The sequence below is a fragment of the Manacus candei genome, unplaced genomic scaffold (assembly GCF_025592945.1).
Source record: "Manacus candei isolate 608988 ecotype Guabito, Panama unplaced genomic scaffold, ASM2559294v1 h1tg000010l, whole genome shotgun sequence".
In the NCBI taxonomy this organism is placed as follows: Eukaryota; Metazoa; Chordata; class Aves; order Passeriformes; family Pipridae; genus Manacus; species Manacus candei.
In genome coordinates this window covers 4,383,670-4,402,743 of record NW_026138058.1, presented here as the reverse complement: position 1 = coordinate 4,402,743, position 19,074 = coordinate 4,383,670, and the positions used below count along the sequence as shown (strand labels likewise).

The 19,074-nt window shown below is 41.4% G+C and overlaps 1 protein-coding gene across 1 annotated transcript; it reads left to right on the top strand.

Annotated features, from left to right (window-relative positions):
- The first annotated feature begins 4,096 nt into the window (after positions 1-4,096).
- On the top strand, positions 4,097-18,720 carry NFIL3 (nuclear factor, interleukin 3 regulated). Its single transcript, XM_051777431.1, has 2 exons — positions 4,097-4,244; positions 14,724-18,720. The coding sequence occupies exon 2, from the start codon at positions 14,913-14,915 to the stop codon at positions 16,284-16,286; it is 1,374 nt and encodes a 457-aa protein (XP_051633391.1). The 5' UTR covers positions 4,097-4,244; positions 14,724-14,912; the 3' UTR covers positions 16,287-18,720.
- The last annotated feature ends 354 nt before the right edge of the window (positions 18,721-19,074 follow it).

The following is a 19,074-nucleotide window of genomic DNA, read 5'->3' as shown; positions in this document are numbered from 1 at the left end:
TCCAGTGATTTTTTTCCAGTCCAATATTGAAAATTAATGGCAATACACGTTTCTACTTTCCACAACATTGGCAGCACTACCTCAAGAGTTCCAGTAATGGCAGTATTATACACATTTGCAGCATATATGTTCATTAATGAGAAGAACCTTTTTGAAAATACTTCTCTTTTTGTTTAAATATTCAGGTGAAATCAGATACTTCCCTCAGTCCCGAGGATATTGCTGTTCTCCATATTGTCTCTGAATCAAAGTGAATAATATGCCAGTGGCTCTGCAGGCAGAATTACTGTCTGTGACCTAAGAAACAGGACATTTTTGTTTGCTTTTAGACTCATCTAAAATACTTGAACATCATAATCTTCTTAGTTTTGTTCATTTGTCATATGAATGACCATGAAGCTTTAAGTTGGCTGTTGCAGTGCAAAAGTATCATGTAAATTTTCTTTATTTAGTTCATGCACTTCTTGTGCAATTTTTGGTGTTTCTTCACACTTAACAGTTCCAGTAAACATTGCCTCACTTATGTCTGCCTAAGTTACAATGTGAACATCTATTTCTCTTGGGTTTGCTTTTAGCAAGAGTACATTACAGCACAAATATTTTTCCAGTACAGTTCCCACAAATGTTCCCAGATGCATGGAAATATTTTGATTAATACTTTGAACTGTTGTCAAATGACTTGACTTTTTCTTTAATGCATTTTATTTCTGGCTTTGATCTTTATAAAATCACAATATCATCTATTTTATGGAACTTTCACTACTACTTATCTTGAGCAGGAAGCCCTGGAGGACTAGGTTAGTCTTATACATTTTTGAGCACTGATCACATTAAATATATAAAAAGACTGGTGAATATAGCTTTCTGTAATTGCATTGCTATGTATTAAACCTCCTACACATATAAAGAATGCAATGCAAGGGAACCAAGGATGAAAGCAGAAGTCACCATACCTTCAGCTAATTTCATAGTATGTGTGTGTATATACACATATATATAAATTGTTAAACTGTGTTCAGTAAATCATAATCTTAAGAAGTGTTTTATCCTTATTTTGCTCCAGACTCATTTCAATTATTACATTGTACTGCATGTGGACTGTAACAAAGGTGAGGAATTAAAGCCTTTCTTCTTCGGAGCCACCAAAACTTTTACTGTCGACTTCAACTGATTCTAAATTTCATGCCGGGTCGTATTCAAAGCTCATATCGCAGAAAGTCCAAGAGGCATGGGCAAAACTGAATGCAAACTAGTCAACCAGTGTGAGAGATGGCGGACACTACTTCTGTTATATTTTTGTTAATTACTTCTCAAGTACCACTTTTCTAGACCCTACATGTTGTACTATGACTCAGTGTAGACTCAGCAATATGCATTAAGCCGAAACCAGAGGTAGTGTTAAGAGATTTTAAGCCATGTCGCAATAAATACCGACGAATCTAAAGGAGTTGAAGTTAATATTGTGCTCTCCAAAAGCAAGCATAAATCCTACCATGCTAGAGTCAGCTGAGAATTTAGCTAAAGATCTCCATGACCTACTTCATCCCTCCAGTAGGAAAATCAGCAGAAGTGGATAATCATAGAATGATTCTCTTTTTAGAGTTTTCCCGAAAGCCTTAGGCTCCTTTTGTGCAGAATGCACAAAGCTATGGCTTTCATCCGTGCTATTTTTTTCTCTACTTCAGGAGGAATGGAAAAATGATATGTTCCTTCAGCTGCATGAGCATTCAGCCCTCTATCCCACCTTATCCTTGAATCTGCCAAGCACCCACTGTAAGATCTGGAGAGTAAGATGAGATTTTGCCGTAGAAGGTTTTGACTCTCCTGACTGCCACAGAGTAGAACTAATGTAAAATATAGAAAACATCTTTGTTACTAATCCGGGAGAAAGATCAGGTCTGGTTTTGTGGCTGATTATAATTAGTGACAAACATATAAACAAATAGGCGACCAAACTCCATCTGCAATATTATGTTCAAGACTGTCCACCCACATAGGGAGGATATTATTTGCCTTGGAGACTTCTTTCTAGAACTCTAGAATTTCAAGAATCTGAGTCATGAAGTCAGATCTGAATTACTGCGTTTATTTTTATTTTTTTTTCCAGATATGAGATTTAAAGTTGTTAAAAGTATATGCTATGCCCAGGATTCATCAAAAATATTTATTGTGGTGGAAACTCCATGTACCATTTAATTTTAAAAACTGCCTGAAGTTTCAGGATTTTTTATTTATTTATTTATTTATTTTTAGTTTTTGAAAGTCCTGGGGACTCAGTGCCTTGGATTAGTACAAGATTAGCGTGGAACATAAGGTGTGCTGCACAAGGCTCCTCACATAGGTTCTCTGGTGTGCCTAAGACCTTAAGTAGGCCACTAATATTTATGAGCAAGCAGGTCTTCAAGCTCATTGCTGGATCTCGTGCCTGACATTTACAGCAGCATGCCAACTGTCTTTGCATGTCTGTTATCCACTGGCAAGAGAAAGCATGGCAAAAAAAGTTGGCTGTGTGGCCTCCAGATGGAGGCAGTGGTTGATGTCTCAGACTTGGGCAGCTTTCGAGTTCCCTTTTTCATGGTGGGCTCCATAGTCTCTTACCACTAACAAGGCTCCATACGATAGATATTAGAAACTGGAAAGGAAGGGGGCAAAACCAATATGAGCAAAGGTTATTAGACCCTCCATATTAAATAATCTGTAGAGATAAACAGAAATGGATCCAAGGACTTGGATTTATTGTGAAGGGATGGTATGGGTACATGTGATAAAGGACTGAAGGCTGAGATAAACAGAAAAGTAGTCTGAATTTGCTTTGTGTTAGGTTCACTTTGCTCCAGAGGGCTATCTCTGTTGACATATAAATATGGGATGACAGAGTAATATAAAAGGATAATGTTAGTGAGGACTATGCTTTTTTGGTAAGAGTGTGTAACAGAATGAAATCAGGAATCATTTAGATTCTGGAAGTAGGATTTAATAAGGAAAAATTTCTGTTGTCTCCATAAATTTTACTTACGAAGGAAAAGAAATAGAGTGACAAACGTTCTGCGGGGAAAAAAAAAATGAGGAAGACTCATGTCACACACTTAATCAAACGCGTACATTCGAACACATTCTGGGATGAGAACTGGACTGCTTGTTGGCCATGTGTCGCTTTGTAAAACGGAGGTTAAGCGGGTCAAACCCGCCCCAGAGTCTCCACGGCACCTCCGCTTTGGGAAGCCAGGCCCGGGATGCGGGCTGGGTGGGGGCTGCGGGCAGCGATCGCCCCGGGAGGGCCGGCGGGGACGAGCTCCTCCGAAGCGCGTCCCCGCTTCTGAGCAGCGTTTCAGCGCTGCCGCCTCAGGGGTGAGGGCGTGGATGAAGAAACATCGTCAAGATCCTTCACCCTTGACGACCAGGAAGGATAGCGGGCGAGGGGCCAGGGGCCAGGCGGCGCCCCGGTACGGCGGGCAGCGCGCTGGGCTCCTTCTCCCCGCTGCCATTTATCTCCTCCTCCTCCTCCTCCTCCTTTTTTACGGTTATTGTGGCTGTTTTCCGCGAGTGGCAGCAGCCGCAGCGCGATCCGCCCGCGCGCGCGTGGCGAGGCGGCGGGCGCGCGCCTCCGCGAGGGAGCGCGCGGCTCCCGCGCCCCGGGCGCGCAACGGCCGCGGAGAGACGGCGGGGCCGGTGGCGCTCGGTTGGCGCCCGGACACACCCCGGTACCGCCGCGCACTCCCGGCAGCGCTGCGGGCGGGCGGGCTGGCTGGCGGGCGAGCCGGCCGTGGCGGCGGCAGCAGCTGCCGAGCCCCGCCGCGCCCCTGAGGGGCGGAGGCTGCGCGGGGCGAGCGCCCCCCAGCGCGCGCGGCCGCCGCGCGCCGGTTACGTAAGCGCGGGCCCCCCCTCGCGCCCCCCCGCCCTCCCCCCCGCCGGCGGTTATGCAATCGCAGCACACAGACCTACTGTACCGCGCCCCGCCCCGCGCCCCGCCCCCGCCCCGCCCCCGGCGCGCTCCCATTGGCCGCGGCGCGGCGGCGGCGGGCTCCCATTGGCGGGGCGGCGCCGCCAGTCACGGCGCGGCGCGGCCGGCACGCGGGGCTATGAGGCGCGCGCTCCGCGCAGCGCTGACCTACTAACACACATCCCTCCGCGCCGCCGCCCGCCCGGCGCGGCACCGCTCCGCGCCGCACCGCCGCCACCGCGCCCGCCTCGCCCGCGGCCCCGCGCCGCGCGGGGCATGCCCGGCGCTCCGCAGTGCGCCGCAGGTAAGGGGGGAACGGCGCGCGTACCCTTTATAAAGTTGGGGTGTCCGCCCCGGCGCTTCGCTCCGTCCCAGCGCGCCGGGGGCGGCTGTTACATAAGGCGAGCCCAGCCCGCGCCGGCCGCCGCCGCCGCGCGGGGAGGGTCCGCGGCGGGCCCGCTGGGCGGCTCGGCGCAGGGTGGCGGCCCGAGAGGCAACCCGGGAGGTGCCGGGAGAAGGCTTTCCCCGTCCGGAGCGCTCGCTCCTGGCGTGCCGCGCTGCCCCCCGCGTCTCCGCCCGAGCGGCTCTCCCGCGTTGCATAATGTGCCCAGGGCAGCGGAGCCGCCGCGGCGGAGCCGTGCGGGGCGGAGGGCTCGGTGCCGGGCAGCGCCAGCCGTGCCTCGGCCGCAGAGCCAGCGGGAGCTGCTGCCGGAGCCCGCCGGACGGAGACACCCCGGTCTCGGGCGGCGCGGGGGAATGCTGCCCGCCAGCAGCCGGGATCAATGGCAGCGGCCCGGGCCCGGGGCTGCGCTTCCCTCAGCCAGCCCTTCCCGTCACTTTTTGTCGCTGTTTTTTAGGCGCTGCGGGACCGATCGCATAGTAGTTCCTGGAAATGTTGCATTATGTAACCAAAGAATTTGCTGGCAGCCGGGCTGGGGAAGAGGGAGCTAATTATGCGATTTTATAATCTCCCTACAAAGAAACTAGGACAATCTCGCCCCGGAAAAAGAAAAAAAAAAAAAAAAAGCCCCCCCCCCCAGACCCGTAACTGTAACAGGTTTTGTTAAAGTGTGTTTAATAAGGGAAGTAGACAACTGGGTAAGTGGGGAGGCGAGGCGCGCTCGCCGGCTGCGTGCCGGGTGCCTTAAAACGAGATTTGTGTTGAGTCTATATTTAGCCCCATCGCGTTTTAGCAATTGTGGCTTCAAGTGCTATTTCTGGTCTTTTCTCCAGAGCCGTGCGTGTGTAAGACGTTCGAGGCATTTGCTCGGATTTTTTAACTCCACGCCTTCGGAGGCGTTTTAGATCAAGGGCTGTATTTTTAGGGAAGGCGTGTTTCGCCCAGGCAGCCGTGCCATCTCTCCAGTACGGGGAGGGTGGGGGGGAATAAAATAAAAAAAAAAAAAAAGAAAAACAGAAAAAAAAAACAAAACAAACGGGAATGGCTTAATTTAAGGAAGGGGAAAGAAGGCGTTTATAGGACACCTCAGCCGCGCTGGAGGGCAGAGGTAGAGCCGTCCCTCCCGTGCCCTGGCGGGCGGGGGGAGTGGGGCCGGGTACCGCCGGGGCCCCCCTGGGGCAGCAGAGCCGGGTCCCCGGCAGTAGGTCAGTGTGACATCCCCGGCGGGCAGGGGTGGGGGGAGCGGAGCCCGACGATTCCTCCTCGCCCACCTCCTCCTTCTCGTCCTCTTCCTCCTCCTCCGCGGGGGTCCCCTCTGCCTGCCTTCCCCCGGCGGCCGGTGGGGCGGCGGCGGCGGCGACGGGCGAGAGAGGAGGGCTGGGGGCGCTGGCGCTCCCCCTCAGCCCTTTGTTCTGGGGCTGGGGCGGCGGCGGTGGCGGCAGGAGGGGGGGGTGGCGGGTTGATTTAGCGCAAGAGAAGGGGGGAGCGGGACGGGGCCATGCGCTGCCGGTCACGTAGAGGGGGACAGCAGTCGGGGCATCCTTTGTGGCGGGCCCCGCACCGCGCCCCGCAGAGCGTCCCCACCCCGCTTGCCCATCACCCTCCCCGTCGTCCTCCCCCCTTCCCTCCCAAGTCCCACAAATCGCCAGACAAAGGCCCCCCCCTGGCAGGTAGGCACGAGAGGGGCGCTTTCCTTCGTTCCCTTACGTAACGGCGTGATTAAACAAACAAACAAATAAATAAATAAATCGCCACTGCCCAATTCTGTTTTTATTATTATTATTATTATTATTATTATTTTTATCCCCCAGCCGCTTTTCTCCACCGCGGCTATGTGTTCTGTGCTCCTCTGGGTCAGCTTGTGCTGTGTGTGTGTCCTCGATGGGAGCATAGCTTGAAAGTTGCTGGCGGTAACTTGGCTTTCGAGATTAGGTGATTGATTGTGGCGTTTGGGTGTTTTGGTTTTTTTTTTTGTTGTTGTTGGTTGTTTTTTTCTTTGTTTTGTTTTGTTTTGTTTTTTTCCATTGGTGATGGCTAAAACGGTTCTCCAAGTGGATGAAACCAACATCACTGTGCCTATGACCAAGACACTCCAAACTGAGTGCACCAGCCACAGTCTTTATGCACGTTGTACCTGCCATAGGTAGTAGTAGCAAAACATTTTAAAAATGTAATATTCTGGGTGACTGCATAAACTTTTTGCTGCTTGATTATCGAGGTCAAGTACAGCTTTGATTGTGAAGCTTTTTTGGGGGGGTTACTGAGTGTTAAAAAAAACACTGTTGTTAAAAACAACACTTTTTTTTTTTTTTTTTTGCTTGTCCTTGTAACTTGAATGATTACACTCAGTTTCATTATGTTTGCTCCTGTGTACGTAACCTACTTTGAGTCATCTTTGCCCTCCTCAGTAATTAATTCAGTCCAGAGCCTCGTTTAAAATATTGCTACGTGCATCGCTTTTATGGTCCTTATTCAATCAAAGTGTTGACTTTGATAGGAAACTCAAATGAATTGGGTTTTTTTGGGCCAAAGACCTGATTTAAACCAACAGGTTCAAGGACTACTGAATAAACATCCTCAATAACATTGGCACTAACAGTTATTGTTTTAATTCTCACAAATGTCTTTGACTATTGAAGTGCTAACACTCTTTAGAATATTTTGCTTCTACTTTCCATTTTTATTGACTTAACATTTTTAACTCATGCTCCAAAAGACTCTTAACTAGCTTTTAAAATATCCAGCTTGCTGGATTTGAATCCAAAGCCACCAGTTTCTGCTGTTTCAATGGCTTTTTTTTTTTTTTTTGAAGAAACTGATCCCAAGGTGTCAAAAAGCTTAGTCTTCCCATGAGCAGTATGAACTTGCATGACCTCCATGCAGCTTATCTCATCTTAAGAAGGAACAGTATTTGCCTTGCTTTGGCCAAAATTTGTAGAACATGCATTCTTTCTGTTGCAATAAGTTCTAAATAGAGTCTGAGAAAGATACCAGTACCATGCTGCTTTTTTCCAATCCTTTATCTTGAAATAAAACTCTTAAATAAAATAAACCTTTACTTCATTTTAAATTTACTTATTTTAACAAATGGTTATGCAAACCATCCTTATGCAATAGTTTTTTTCCAGACAGCAATCTCACTGCTGTTATAACATCACTGTGATGCAATAATATGAACAATAAAATCCTCTGTTTGAGTCTTATTACACACTGTTAAGCAATGTATCTGACTCATCAGCTTAATTGACTCTTCTAGGTGACCTTGCCATGGTCATTACAGCCAGTTATGAGATATAAATGTGCTTAGGCTATGTAATAGAAAAAAAATGCAAATAGATGGCCAATTCCTGTAGTCCATACTAAAAGAAAGTGACAGTTGATTTCTGTTTTAGTATTTTACAGTATTAAAATGTTATTTTACAGTATTTGAAAATAATTATTTCAAACATATTTTTAAAAAAAAGCCACAAGGTAATGTAACTGTGTAATACTGTTGATAAGGAGGACTGTAAAAAATAAAATTGTGTAAGCGAGGACATACTTGGACTTGACCAAAAATGTGATAGAAGCAACATTCTTAAATAAATCTATTAGAAGGTAGTTCTGAAATGAATTATTACTAATGCCACCTTAGATACCCTGTATTTTTTTCCTAATTCACTTGTTGAATTGACCCATGTGTAAATTAGCATACTGTGAGACTGATTCTGGTGACAGATATTAAATAAATCTATTTTCAATCAGAAAAAATGCCTTTTTTAAGATGGAGCTTTTTTCCCCATTCTGGAGTTGCTCCACCTTGGTGTAATTTTCAGTCTGTCCCAAAGTATTTGAATAATTAACTAGTTTTTGCTACAGAGGTGTCTGCACAGCAGTTAGCAATATAGGTGCCACTGCTGCAAGACCTCCTTTTACAAGTGGAATGCAACCCAATAAAGAAAATGATGCTTAGCATGGGCAGTGGGCTGGACCATCTCACGGAATTTGGAGCTCTAAAGATTGCTATTTCTCTGTTCCATTTGCAGTGAGTGGTAGATAACAACATTTTACATCTGGTGTGTATTTTATATATTTACTTCAGTTATATAACAAGATGCATGTTTAGAGTATCAGCTGGGATTAATTGACATAATTCTGCTGCCTTTAAATAGAGCCATATAAATTTAGGTCAGCTGAAGGTCTGGTCCGTGCTTGGGATTTTAAGAACACAGTTCAATAATAGAAAGCCATTTGTTGTCAGAATAATTAATATTTGATTTTGTGGGGGGGGTTAGGTGGGTTATGGTTTGTAACTAGGGCAAAGCTGAGATTGTATTTCCAGAACATGGGTAGCTATTAAGTTATAGCTTTTTGCAGTTCTTTGTGCTACCAAGTAGTTATTGAAATGAGAAACATACTGTCATAGTACTGTAACCTTCAGTAATGGTTGTTTCTATTGAGGCTTTATTCAAAATACTGGAAAGTGATATGATATTTAAATTACATATTTATATGTACATACTGTATCTATAAGTAATTAAGTATTTACCTCAGTTATATATACATTTCCTTTACTTCTCTGTTTTAAAGTTTTTCCTGGTGCTTCTGGTAATATTCTTAGATCTTGTTTTGTACCCTTTAAATCAGAACATCAAAGAGCTTGTTTTAGGAAAAATAAATAGACCTGATAGAATCATACTATCTTCATAAGGAAATGGAAGAAAATATAGGGCAAATTTGCTCCTGTTAAGCTTGACTGACCTTTCGAACAACAGCTACCCTTAATATATGTTTTGTGATCTCCAAATAATAAATTTATTTGCATAATTTGTGTAATTTACCTTTGGTAAGCAGGCTGCACTGTAATGAGTTAATTTGTAGTTATTAAGATAAACAGTAACTTAAGTAATTTTTCCAACAATAAAAGTCTTTTGTAAAGATTACACACGACATCAGCTTTCTGGTAATACAAATGTGAAACATTGTTCCACGTTCTGTGACAATCTTACTAATTTTTTCTTACATTTGATTGAACGGTGTCATAATAAATGATTTCTGATGTTCCCAGTGGACTATGTTCTGTGGACATATCCTGTGTTTTTTTTTTTTCCTTTCAATAAGATGATCAACATTTTAGCAAAAGTGGGTCATCTTGTACAAAGCTATCATCATCAGTGTTCCACTGACCTAATTACACATTGGTCCTGAAACAGCAAGCACTTAAGATGTTCGTGAAGTTGTAAGGAAAGGGAACTGTGCACGGGATCAATAGTTCTGCATTGCTCCATGCTGTTGTAATGGATTCGTGGTCCTTATGCATGTGACCGTGTAACAGCAGTAATTGGTGGTAATGTTTGTAGTGTAAATGCTTTTCCCCTCTCCAACTGTGGAAAACCTGTCCGTCATAGCATAAAATGCCATCACCTGGGTTTTTTTGGAAAGGTTTTAGCTTCATTAGCTCTACGTTCTCTAGACCCTTTCGCCCACAAATATGTCCTAGGGATAATATCAGTTTTTCTGTGGAGCCAGCATTAGAGCTTTTCTTTAACAGGAACATAATTTTACAAACTTTTCTAGATAAAGGGCAAGAAGGAGTGTGTTGAAGGATTTCAACAGAGATTGGAAATCTTCCTCTCTGTCGGAGAGTTTCATGGCATAATTTTTGTCTGTGAGAAGCAGCAGAGATAAGAGTATCTCCAAAATTTTTCAGCAATGTTTAAGTAGGCTGCATATGCACCACCTAAGCTTAAATTCAGCCTCCTGTCTCATGTGTGCAACGAGAATGATATTTTTTTTCTGTACCTCATGGAAGCATCGAGACAGATAGCAACTGTTTTTAGAACACTTTGAAGATAAAGTGCAAACTAGATCCTTCAGTTTTTCAAAATTTGGAATGCAAACTGGTGACTTTGGAATTTACGAACAACTTCTACAGCAGCTCTTCTGCTATGTAGACAGATATTCAAAATCAGTGCACCGTGGCAGAACGGTGGCAGTAATATAGTTAATGATACCTGTGCAAAACATGGGCAACAGCAACTAAAAGTAAGCAGAGACATCGGTACAAGCTTTTATTGCTTTTCTAGAGTGTGCCACATAGTGGTGATGGTGATAGATGTGTGTTCTTGTCTAAAACAAGAAGCTGTACTTCGCTATTATTTAAGGACTGAGATATATTTTTTTTTTTGAGCACATGGTGATGCAAAAGTGATTTGTATTTGAGCATCCAGTGCTAGAGACAGGATTTCATTTAGTTTCATAGAATCACTATCAAAATGCTAGAGCAGTAGAATAAATAACTTGTTTTATTCTAGGATGCATTTGAAAAATTACGCTTGGAAATAGCATGAATTATTTTGCTAAGTGTAAATAATAATATGCAGTTGTTCTGTGGGGAAACTTACATACATAGGGAGGCCCACATGCATTCTCTAAAGCAGAAATTATTTATGTAATTAAATTACACAGAAGAGAGAAGAAAGATTGTGGGCCTGTCCTTCAACCTTTGAGACATTTCAATTATTACAGTGTGAATACATAAATCCCCGTGAATGTACTATGTTGTCACTTAAGTATTTTTTGAAGTCCATGGATAAATTAACTTTGTGTGATTTCTGCATACATTATTTCTTGCTTCAATAGCATGAGTTCTATACAATAGTCTCATTAATACTTGGATCTGGGATTGTGTTCTGCTTCTGTTGAAACCAATGGCAAAATTGCTGTGGGAGCAAGACTGGCTCTGTAATTAAGTTAATAGGGTCGAGTGTTATTACGTTGTTGAATTGGCACTCAATGCCATTAACATCAACCAACCAAATGTTGGTTTTATAACACTCTATGAGGGAGTGATAAAGCAATTGAAAAATTAATCATAAGGGAAAATATTGGAATTTGAAATGTAGTCAGAGGAATCATTACAGTTCATTAATTTATGTGTAAATACCGATGTTTTCCAGTGGAATTATAAAATTCAAGTGAAGTGACTAGTTCCATTGAGGGTATGTTGCCATTATCATCAGATGGAATTTAATTTGTTTACAGACTCAGCATTGGACTGATCCACATGGAGAAGTATTAATAAGCAAGGGGTTTGACTCCTGTTTGTAAAGCAGTGATTCCAGTTGCCATGATATGGAAAGAGTTAAAGATCTATTTCTGTTTTGTTAATTCAGTACAGTAATGGCATTAGGTCTAACTGCAGAAACAGCAAACCAGTATGACTATGTCAGTGGGTTACACATCTGTCTGACAGCTTTACTGATGGACTCTGGCAGAGAGCAAAGTTGAATACTGCGTGCAAAAACATGGTAGTTTTGATACACGCTTAATATTTGCTGTAGATTGCATGCTACTTACGTTCCGTCTGTTTGTGCCAGGAACAACGTGTACAGGAGGGAGACTGGCCAAAACAGGAGGAATCAATGCTACAGTTAGCAGAGTGTATGCTGGAATGGCCCAATCTGCAGATGTCCCGTGGAACAGGGGGCGTGAACTCTGCAGCTTGTTGGGCTAAGTGCAGCTCAGTGCTAGTGTTAGGCTTGCAGACATGTTTGGACCTGGAGCTGAGTTTTTGTTGATGGCCATATTGATGAACTATGTCATTAGTCTGCATTCATTTAAGAAAAAAAACCCCACAAACCCACAATCCAACAACTTTTTGCCAATTATTATTACCATTATTAGTATTTTTCCTAAACCACAACACTGGACAAACACTAAAGTGGAATCACTTTGAGCTGGAGACCGTCACAGATAGACACAGTCAGAATTCTTGTCCTGAAGCAGTCTTGTTCAAGACTAAACTTATTGCTTTTGTATAGGTGTGGTTTCATTCTTCTAAAATATCCACTGATTCTCTAAGTACTTCCTTGCTGTTGCTACCGTTTCAAGTAAGTGTAGATGTTCTAGGGTATATGGCATATATGTATAATAATGATGTATACATATTAGTTTCTGCTTTCTGGGAGAATAAACATTTGTATTTGGGTTTGAGTTTAGCTCTCTGTTAGTGTTAAAATCAAGAGCTCTGAATTGTTAAGGACCTGAAATTTCACAGAAGTTGTTGTGAACCTTTTTTACTTAAGTGGGCGTTGACCGAGATGCCCGCTAAGAGACAAGTGATGATTTCATAGGTATTCAGTACATGTTACACTGTTTCCTGCTGTGCCCCATACAAGGTGTCTGCAGTTCCTCAGAGATGCACTATTTTCTCCTGATACAAGTGAATACAGTGTTTGTAGTATATCAAGACAACTACAGTTCAGTAACCATGCGTTCCCAGTGCTACAGTGTAATGAAACAAAATCCCAGTATTTTTCTATTAGTGTAAAATGATGTTACAGAAACCGAATATTCTACAAATGTGACAAAAGGTCAAATGACCTTGTCTTCTCTTCCTTTTTTTTAATTTTTTTTTTTAAATTCTGTGTGTTCAGCAATGATTTTTTAAAGTATTGAGTTGCAGTAGGTTTAAAATGGAATATATACTAATTGAACCACTGATTACATGTAGCAGTGAGATGGGCAAAATGGCTATACAGCTACTTCAGTAAGTCAAAATGTACCGAAAGTTTGGACAAACAGATGTTACTTTGTTGTGGGGCATATGTTTGTTTTTAAACCTGATCCAGCTCTCTTTTTGGCAGAAAACTCCCTTTGACTCCAGTTAGAATTTTGGATCAGGGTCTTATTGTGTAACTGGTTGTGTATTGGAGGTACATTTCTTCTTTCCTAACACGGCAATTTGTGGTGCTGCTTTTGCACTGAAATGTTAGCTGCTGTCTTTGGTGTGGTTAGCTTCTTGCTCTTTTTCATTAAGGCTGTATTATCAAAGACAAATAGTTACATGTCAATAATTAACCACGGATTTTAGGAAATTCCACTTAGTTGTTTTATTAAATGTGTTATTTTTTTTTACGAAAGAAGAGTTGGCATGGTTTGATGGAACAGAACACAGCTTGAAACTTTAGTCTTTATGACCCTGCTTAATTGTTATTACATCACTCACTCCACTTTGCCTTCTGGAAAAGACAAGAGAAACTGGCAGAATACAATTCATTAATTCTTTTATAACTTTCCTGACTAATAATCTTAAAATTAGTTTCGTTAGTCATTGTAAAAATATTCCCAATAAATAGAGATATTAATATGAAGTGGTTGGGGGGGTGGTGTTTGTTGTTGTTGTTTGCTTTGGTTTTTTGTCAGGGTTTTTTTGGTTGTACAGGCAAGAATGATTACTGACTCAATAGTCAGTTCTATAAAAGCACTTGGCATACTACATTCATTTTACCAGGAACATGACTGACTGTGGCAAATGAGATACTGAGAAGCCTCAGGTGAAGACCAAATGATCTTATGAGAATAAATATTTTTTTTTGATTGAGAGAGACTAAGTATAGCAAAGGCTAATTTAAATGCTAAGTTCAAATTTAATGATTAGAATGTCTGAAGCTAAAGGTTAGGCTAGTTTTTCCTTATTAATAGTAAGACTCGTAGGTCTAAACTTCCACTTCAGTGTGAACACTGTTTTCTGAAGGTGCACATGCCTCAATGGTATTAAACTTTACTTTGACATAATAAGACAGCTTGCCAAATGCAAATTATTAATTTAATGTTATTTCTCTAATGTATTTTTCAGTACTGATTTTAAAATTTTCTTTGTAAGATACAAGAAATAATTATGTAATGCTTTTTTTTGGTCAATATTTTTTGTTAGGTATTTGCCCAGCTTATGTGTGTGAACTTGCTAGTTTGAATTGATATGACTGATCAAAAAGGCATTTTAAAGTTTCATGTGCATGTATATAAACATTTTTATATACATATATATGTATATATTTTTTATAGAATTCAAAAGCAGCAATTAAATGTTTAATAGCTTTAATAGATAGTGATGGTATTTTAAAACAATAGAAAGCACTCCAGCTTCTCTAAATAAGCCTATGTTATTTTTAATGCATGAAGGACCCAAATATATTGCATTCTAAGTCACGCACGGCTGTTTTCAGAAGAGATACTTTAGTGGGGAACAAGATACTTTCCAGTGCTGCTCATCAACATGCCTAGTGTCCTGCAGTGTTAAGCATTGGAGGTCTCAGTTTGGTCAGTGATATCATGGAAAATTCTGTGACAGCATTACCATAGGATCAAAACTCAAATACTTTTTTGATTGATTTTTCCTTGGATCATATTGCATTTGTTTTGGAAGCAAATCTGCTACCTAGGTATCATAAAATCTGGAATACTAGTTGTTTCAATGTGTGAATATGAAGTGTCTTCATACTCTTCATACAGCAGGTTTAATGAATCAAATGCTAGTTCTAAGCTAGTTATCAGAAGCTACTTTTGTGTGCCCTGAACCAGCAATTCCTAAGTAGTAATAAAATTCTCTATTTATTCCAGGGTTTTAAGAAGATTCCCACTGAATCTGCTAAGAAAATTGATTCTAGACACTTCTGTCTGAGATTATGAAAGAAAAGGAAGAATGTGTGTGGATTTAAAATTACTGTATTTATCAAGTTGTGGAGTAAGAAGTACTGGGGAGATCGCTTTCTCTGTTGCTTATTGTAGATCTACTACAAATTGTTTCTGATGCAGCTGAGAAAAATGCAGACCCTTAAAAAGGAGCACGGACCTGTTGACACAAGTAGCAATGTGGACAAAATCATGGTACTTAAGTCTACCTTAGCAGAAGTGTCTGAAGAGTTGTCTACAAATGAAGATATACTACTTACTGAAGCAAGTAGTGGAAAAAGCAAATCTTCAGCTTGCCGGAGAAAGCGGGAGTTCATTCCAGATGAAAAGAAAGATGCTATGTATTGGGAGAAAAGGCGGAAAAATAACGAAGCTGCCAAAAGATCTCGTGAAAAACGACGACTGAATGATCTTGTCTTAGAGAACAAACTAATTGCACTGGGAGAAGAGAATGCCACTTTGAAGGCGGAGCTGCTTTCTTTGAAGCTAAAGTTTGGTTTAATTAGTTCTGCAGCCTATGCCCAAGAGATACAGAAACTCAGTAGCTCAACAACTGTGTATTTCCAAGACTATCAGAGTTCCAAATCAAATATTAACTCATTTGTAGATGAACATGAACCATCTATAGTTGGTAGCAGTTGTATTTCTGTCATTAAACATTCTCCTCAAAGCTCAATGTCTGATGTGTCTGAAACATCAACAGTAGAACACACCCAGCCGAGTCGTATACAAAGCAACTGCAGAAGTCCTGAAAATAAGTTCCAGATTATAAAGCAAGAGCCCATGGAATTAGAGAGAGAGCCAAGAGATGACAGAGGTTCATATAAAGCATCCATATATCCAAACTACATGGGAGCTACCTTTAATGTGTACTCACATTCTCCTCCTCTCTTGCAAGTTAATAGGTCCTCCAGTAATTCTCCGAGAACGTCAGAAACTGATGATGGTGTAGTTGGAAAGTCATCTGATGGAGAAGATGAACAGCAGGTTCCTAAGGGTCCAATTCATTCCCCAGTCGAACATAAAAATGTTCATGCAACAGTTAAAGTTCCAGAAGTGAATTCTTCAGCTTTGCCTCACAAGCTTCGAATTAAAGCCAAAGCCATGCAAGTTAAAGTGGAAGCAATGGATAATGACTATGATGCAACACAGAAATTGTCGTTGCCCATTGACATGTCCTCAAAAAGACATTTTGAGCTGGAAAAACATGGTGCGCAGAATTTGGTGCATTCTTCTCACACTCCTTTCTCGGTTCAAGTGACTAACATCCAAGACTGGTCACTTAAACCAGAACTCTGGCATCAGAAGGAACTCAACGTTAAAATTCAGAGTGGTTGCAAAACTGGAGTTGTTGAAATAAAAGACAACATCTACAATGTCTCTGAGTCAGAGAACCTCTATTTGAAGCAGGGCATAGCAAATTTATCTGCAGAGGTTGCTTCACTTAAAAGACTTATAACCACACAAATCTCTGCATCGGACTCTGGTTAAGTTACTACTGAAAAAAGGCTTATTGTTTTAAAGGATGTCATTTGCAGTAGATCAATATGTTTTGTATGATGCTGAACTTTCACTGGACTTGTGATGTCATTTCACTGTAATGTTCACATAATGTCTGATTGGTGTCTTTTTGTGCACAAATTATTATGAAGACTAGGTTGTGTTATGATCACTATGCCTTGAGTATAGTCAAGTAGCCTGTACAAAGGCTGTATATAGTGAACTTTATTTTCTTTTTGTTCTACTACAAAGCGTGCAAGTTACCAGTTACAATAAAATATTGGTGACAAACACAGAACATCTACTCCAGTTCAGTTGATTTTATGAACTTGTAAATAAGTTGTTAATCAAAAACTGGTTTTTTTCTTACACTGTGCTCAACTTCACGTACATTTTAGGGTTTTACAACCTAACAACCAAATTACAATTTACAACATGTGTGATCCTTCTGGCCACCTTTTTCCTTAACACGTTTTTTAGAAGAGAAGTAAAGTGATTATTTATAAATGAAACAGTACCAATTTATAGCCTTAGCCTTCTTTAACTTATTTATTAGGAGAAGTTAACCAAAACCCATGCAAATTCTAACCCAGTAACTAAGATCACCAACCTTTTTTTTTTCTCCTTCAATCTCAAACGAGACAGTAATGAGTTTCCTGAATGTTTTAGTGTGAAAAACAATTTTTTTCAATATTATAACTTGGTGTTTTAGGTGAAATTAGTTAAGTCGGATTTGTGCATCTGCAAAGTTTTCAGAGCCTTCCAGTGACAGGATCGGACAGCACCACCTTTGTCAAGGGGTGGCTTGTGTCTGCAAGGGGTACTGTGAGCAGACAAAGTCTGCCCCTCTTGCATGCCAGCATTCTTTCCACGGTAGACCGTGGGCCACCTGTAGATGAAGAATAAGGCTACTGGATCTGTAAACTCTGAGCTCAAGTAGGCAAATACTTACACAAAGGCTAGGCAATAGCAGTTGCAGAGTTAGAGGGGATCATCTGCTGTTTTAGTTCCCAGTATGGGAAATATTGCAATTTGGTATGAAGTAAGTCTTGCCAGCAATTTGGCCTTGGTTTCAATGGCTTAGTTAGCTGAACTGGAATACTCTGGCTTGCTAAAGGGCATTTTGCAAGAACTTCTCAAATGTAAAATAGAGAACTACGTGAAGAACTGCACAATCCAAATACTGCTAGCCCTTTTCAACTTCTGCAGATGACGAGTTCTTCACTTGATGACTGGACAGGGCTGTGGTGATCTTTGTCTTTCAGAACAGCCATGGAACCATGGAGTCTAGAATTGCATCACATATCCTTGGTTTGGCTTACCAAAGTCTTTCATTTTAAAATTAAAAATAAATTCTAAATAGAACATAGACTTGGCAGAGGTTCTTTTCATGACACTTCCCCCTTCTTTTAACATACTAAAAATCAGACTAACAAATAAGCTTTTTCTGAAAAAGCTTTTTATTGATTGCCATACTGTATAATGAATGGAACCTTTCCATAGGCTTAAAATACTAATTAACAAAATGATATGTAGGTATTGTTTTTTAAATTCATACTTGACTTGAGTGAGAAGAAGTTTGTCAATTTTTTGGGGATATGAAGAGGAGTCCGTGTCACTCCTGATAGCTCTGAAGCTTGGTCCAGCAGTCAAGGCAATGGCAGAACTCCCTGATGTCAGTGAGGCCAGGATTTGATTCTGTGCCTTTTCAGGAGCTGATGATTCAGTTGTGTTCTGGGAGGACCTTCGCACAGAAATCACTGGTACTTTCTGAGCTTTTTTGAGCCTTCTAACTGCTGTGCTGTATTTGTGGCATTCAGAGTTAATAAACTGCTATTCTTTTTTCATGCCTTAATAATACAATAGACCCCATAGCTGGGCTCTGTATGTATTTGGTAATTAACATAGATGACATTTCAATGTTACTGAAAATAAGCTCAGGATTATTGCATGAAATGTAAACATTTGCATTGAATGATGGGGATATGAGACATGAGGCAGTGATTGCTACTGTCTCTTTGCTTGCTAAGTATCTTCTGTAAGCAACAATAAAATTCTTTAAATATTTTGCATATTATTTATCACATGTAATGTGTTCAAGGAGAGGACTTAAAAACTCTCGGTGTTGCCATCTGTGTAAGCCTAGATCTATTGGTTTTTTTTTTTTCCATTTCTTGTTAGAATTGTTTGTCATAATGGAAGAATGTTGTCCTCTTTCTAGCTCATTATATATTTTGTGTATCTGTTTTGTGCAATTAATACTTAACAGTAATGATGTAGTTAATTTGTTGAAGGATGTCATTGCAAGAAAGTTATAGCATGGAGCTTAGGAGCACAATCAGATGTTATTTATACTCCCTTTATACCTTAGTGTTATGCTTCATTTGAAGAAAGAAATAAATAATTTGTCTTTTGTTCAAAACCAGTTCTAACTACAACATGCTTTTCTATTACGTTCATTGTCATAGTTCAACACAGGGGTGTTAGCTGAGCTGATGACTAATGTTCCCGTGCTGAAGTTACTGTTTCTGCAGCTAACATTTGGAATATCTTCCCCAGGCCTTTTAAAGTTACAAAAGGCAGGCGTGTGGGTGGTACCTACAAAGCCCCGTTCTTGGCTGCAGTTGGCGAGCTCTGAGCAGCTCAGCTACACTAAATGTGGTGTACATGGCCTCCTCACCCAGAGGCTCTCACCCTCCTTGCCCATCTTTACCCTGCTTCCCCTTGGGACGTGGTATGGGAAAGATGGAGAGTCACACTGATGGGGGAAGGGAGAGAA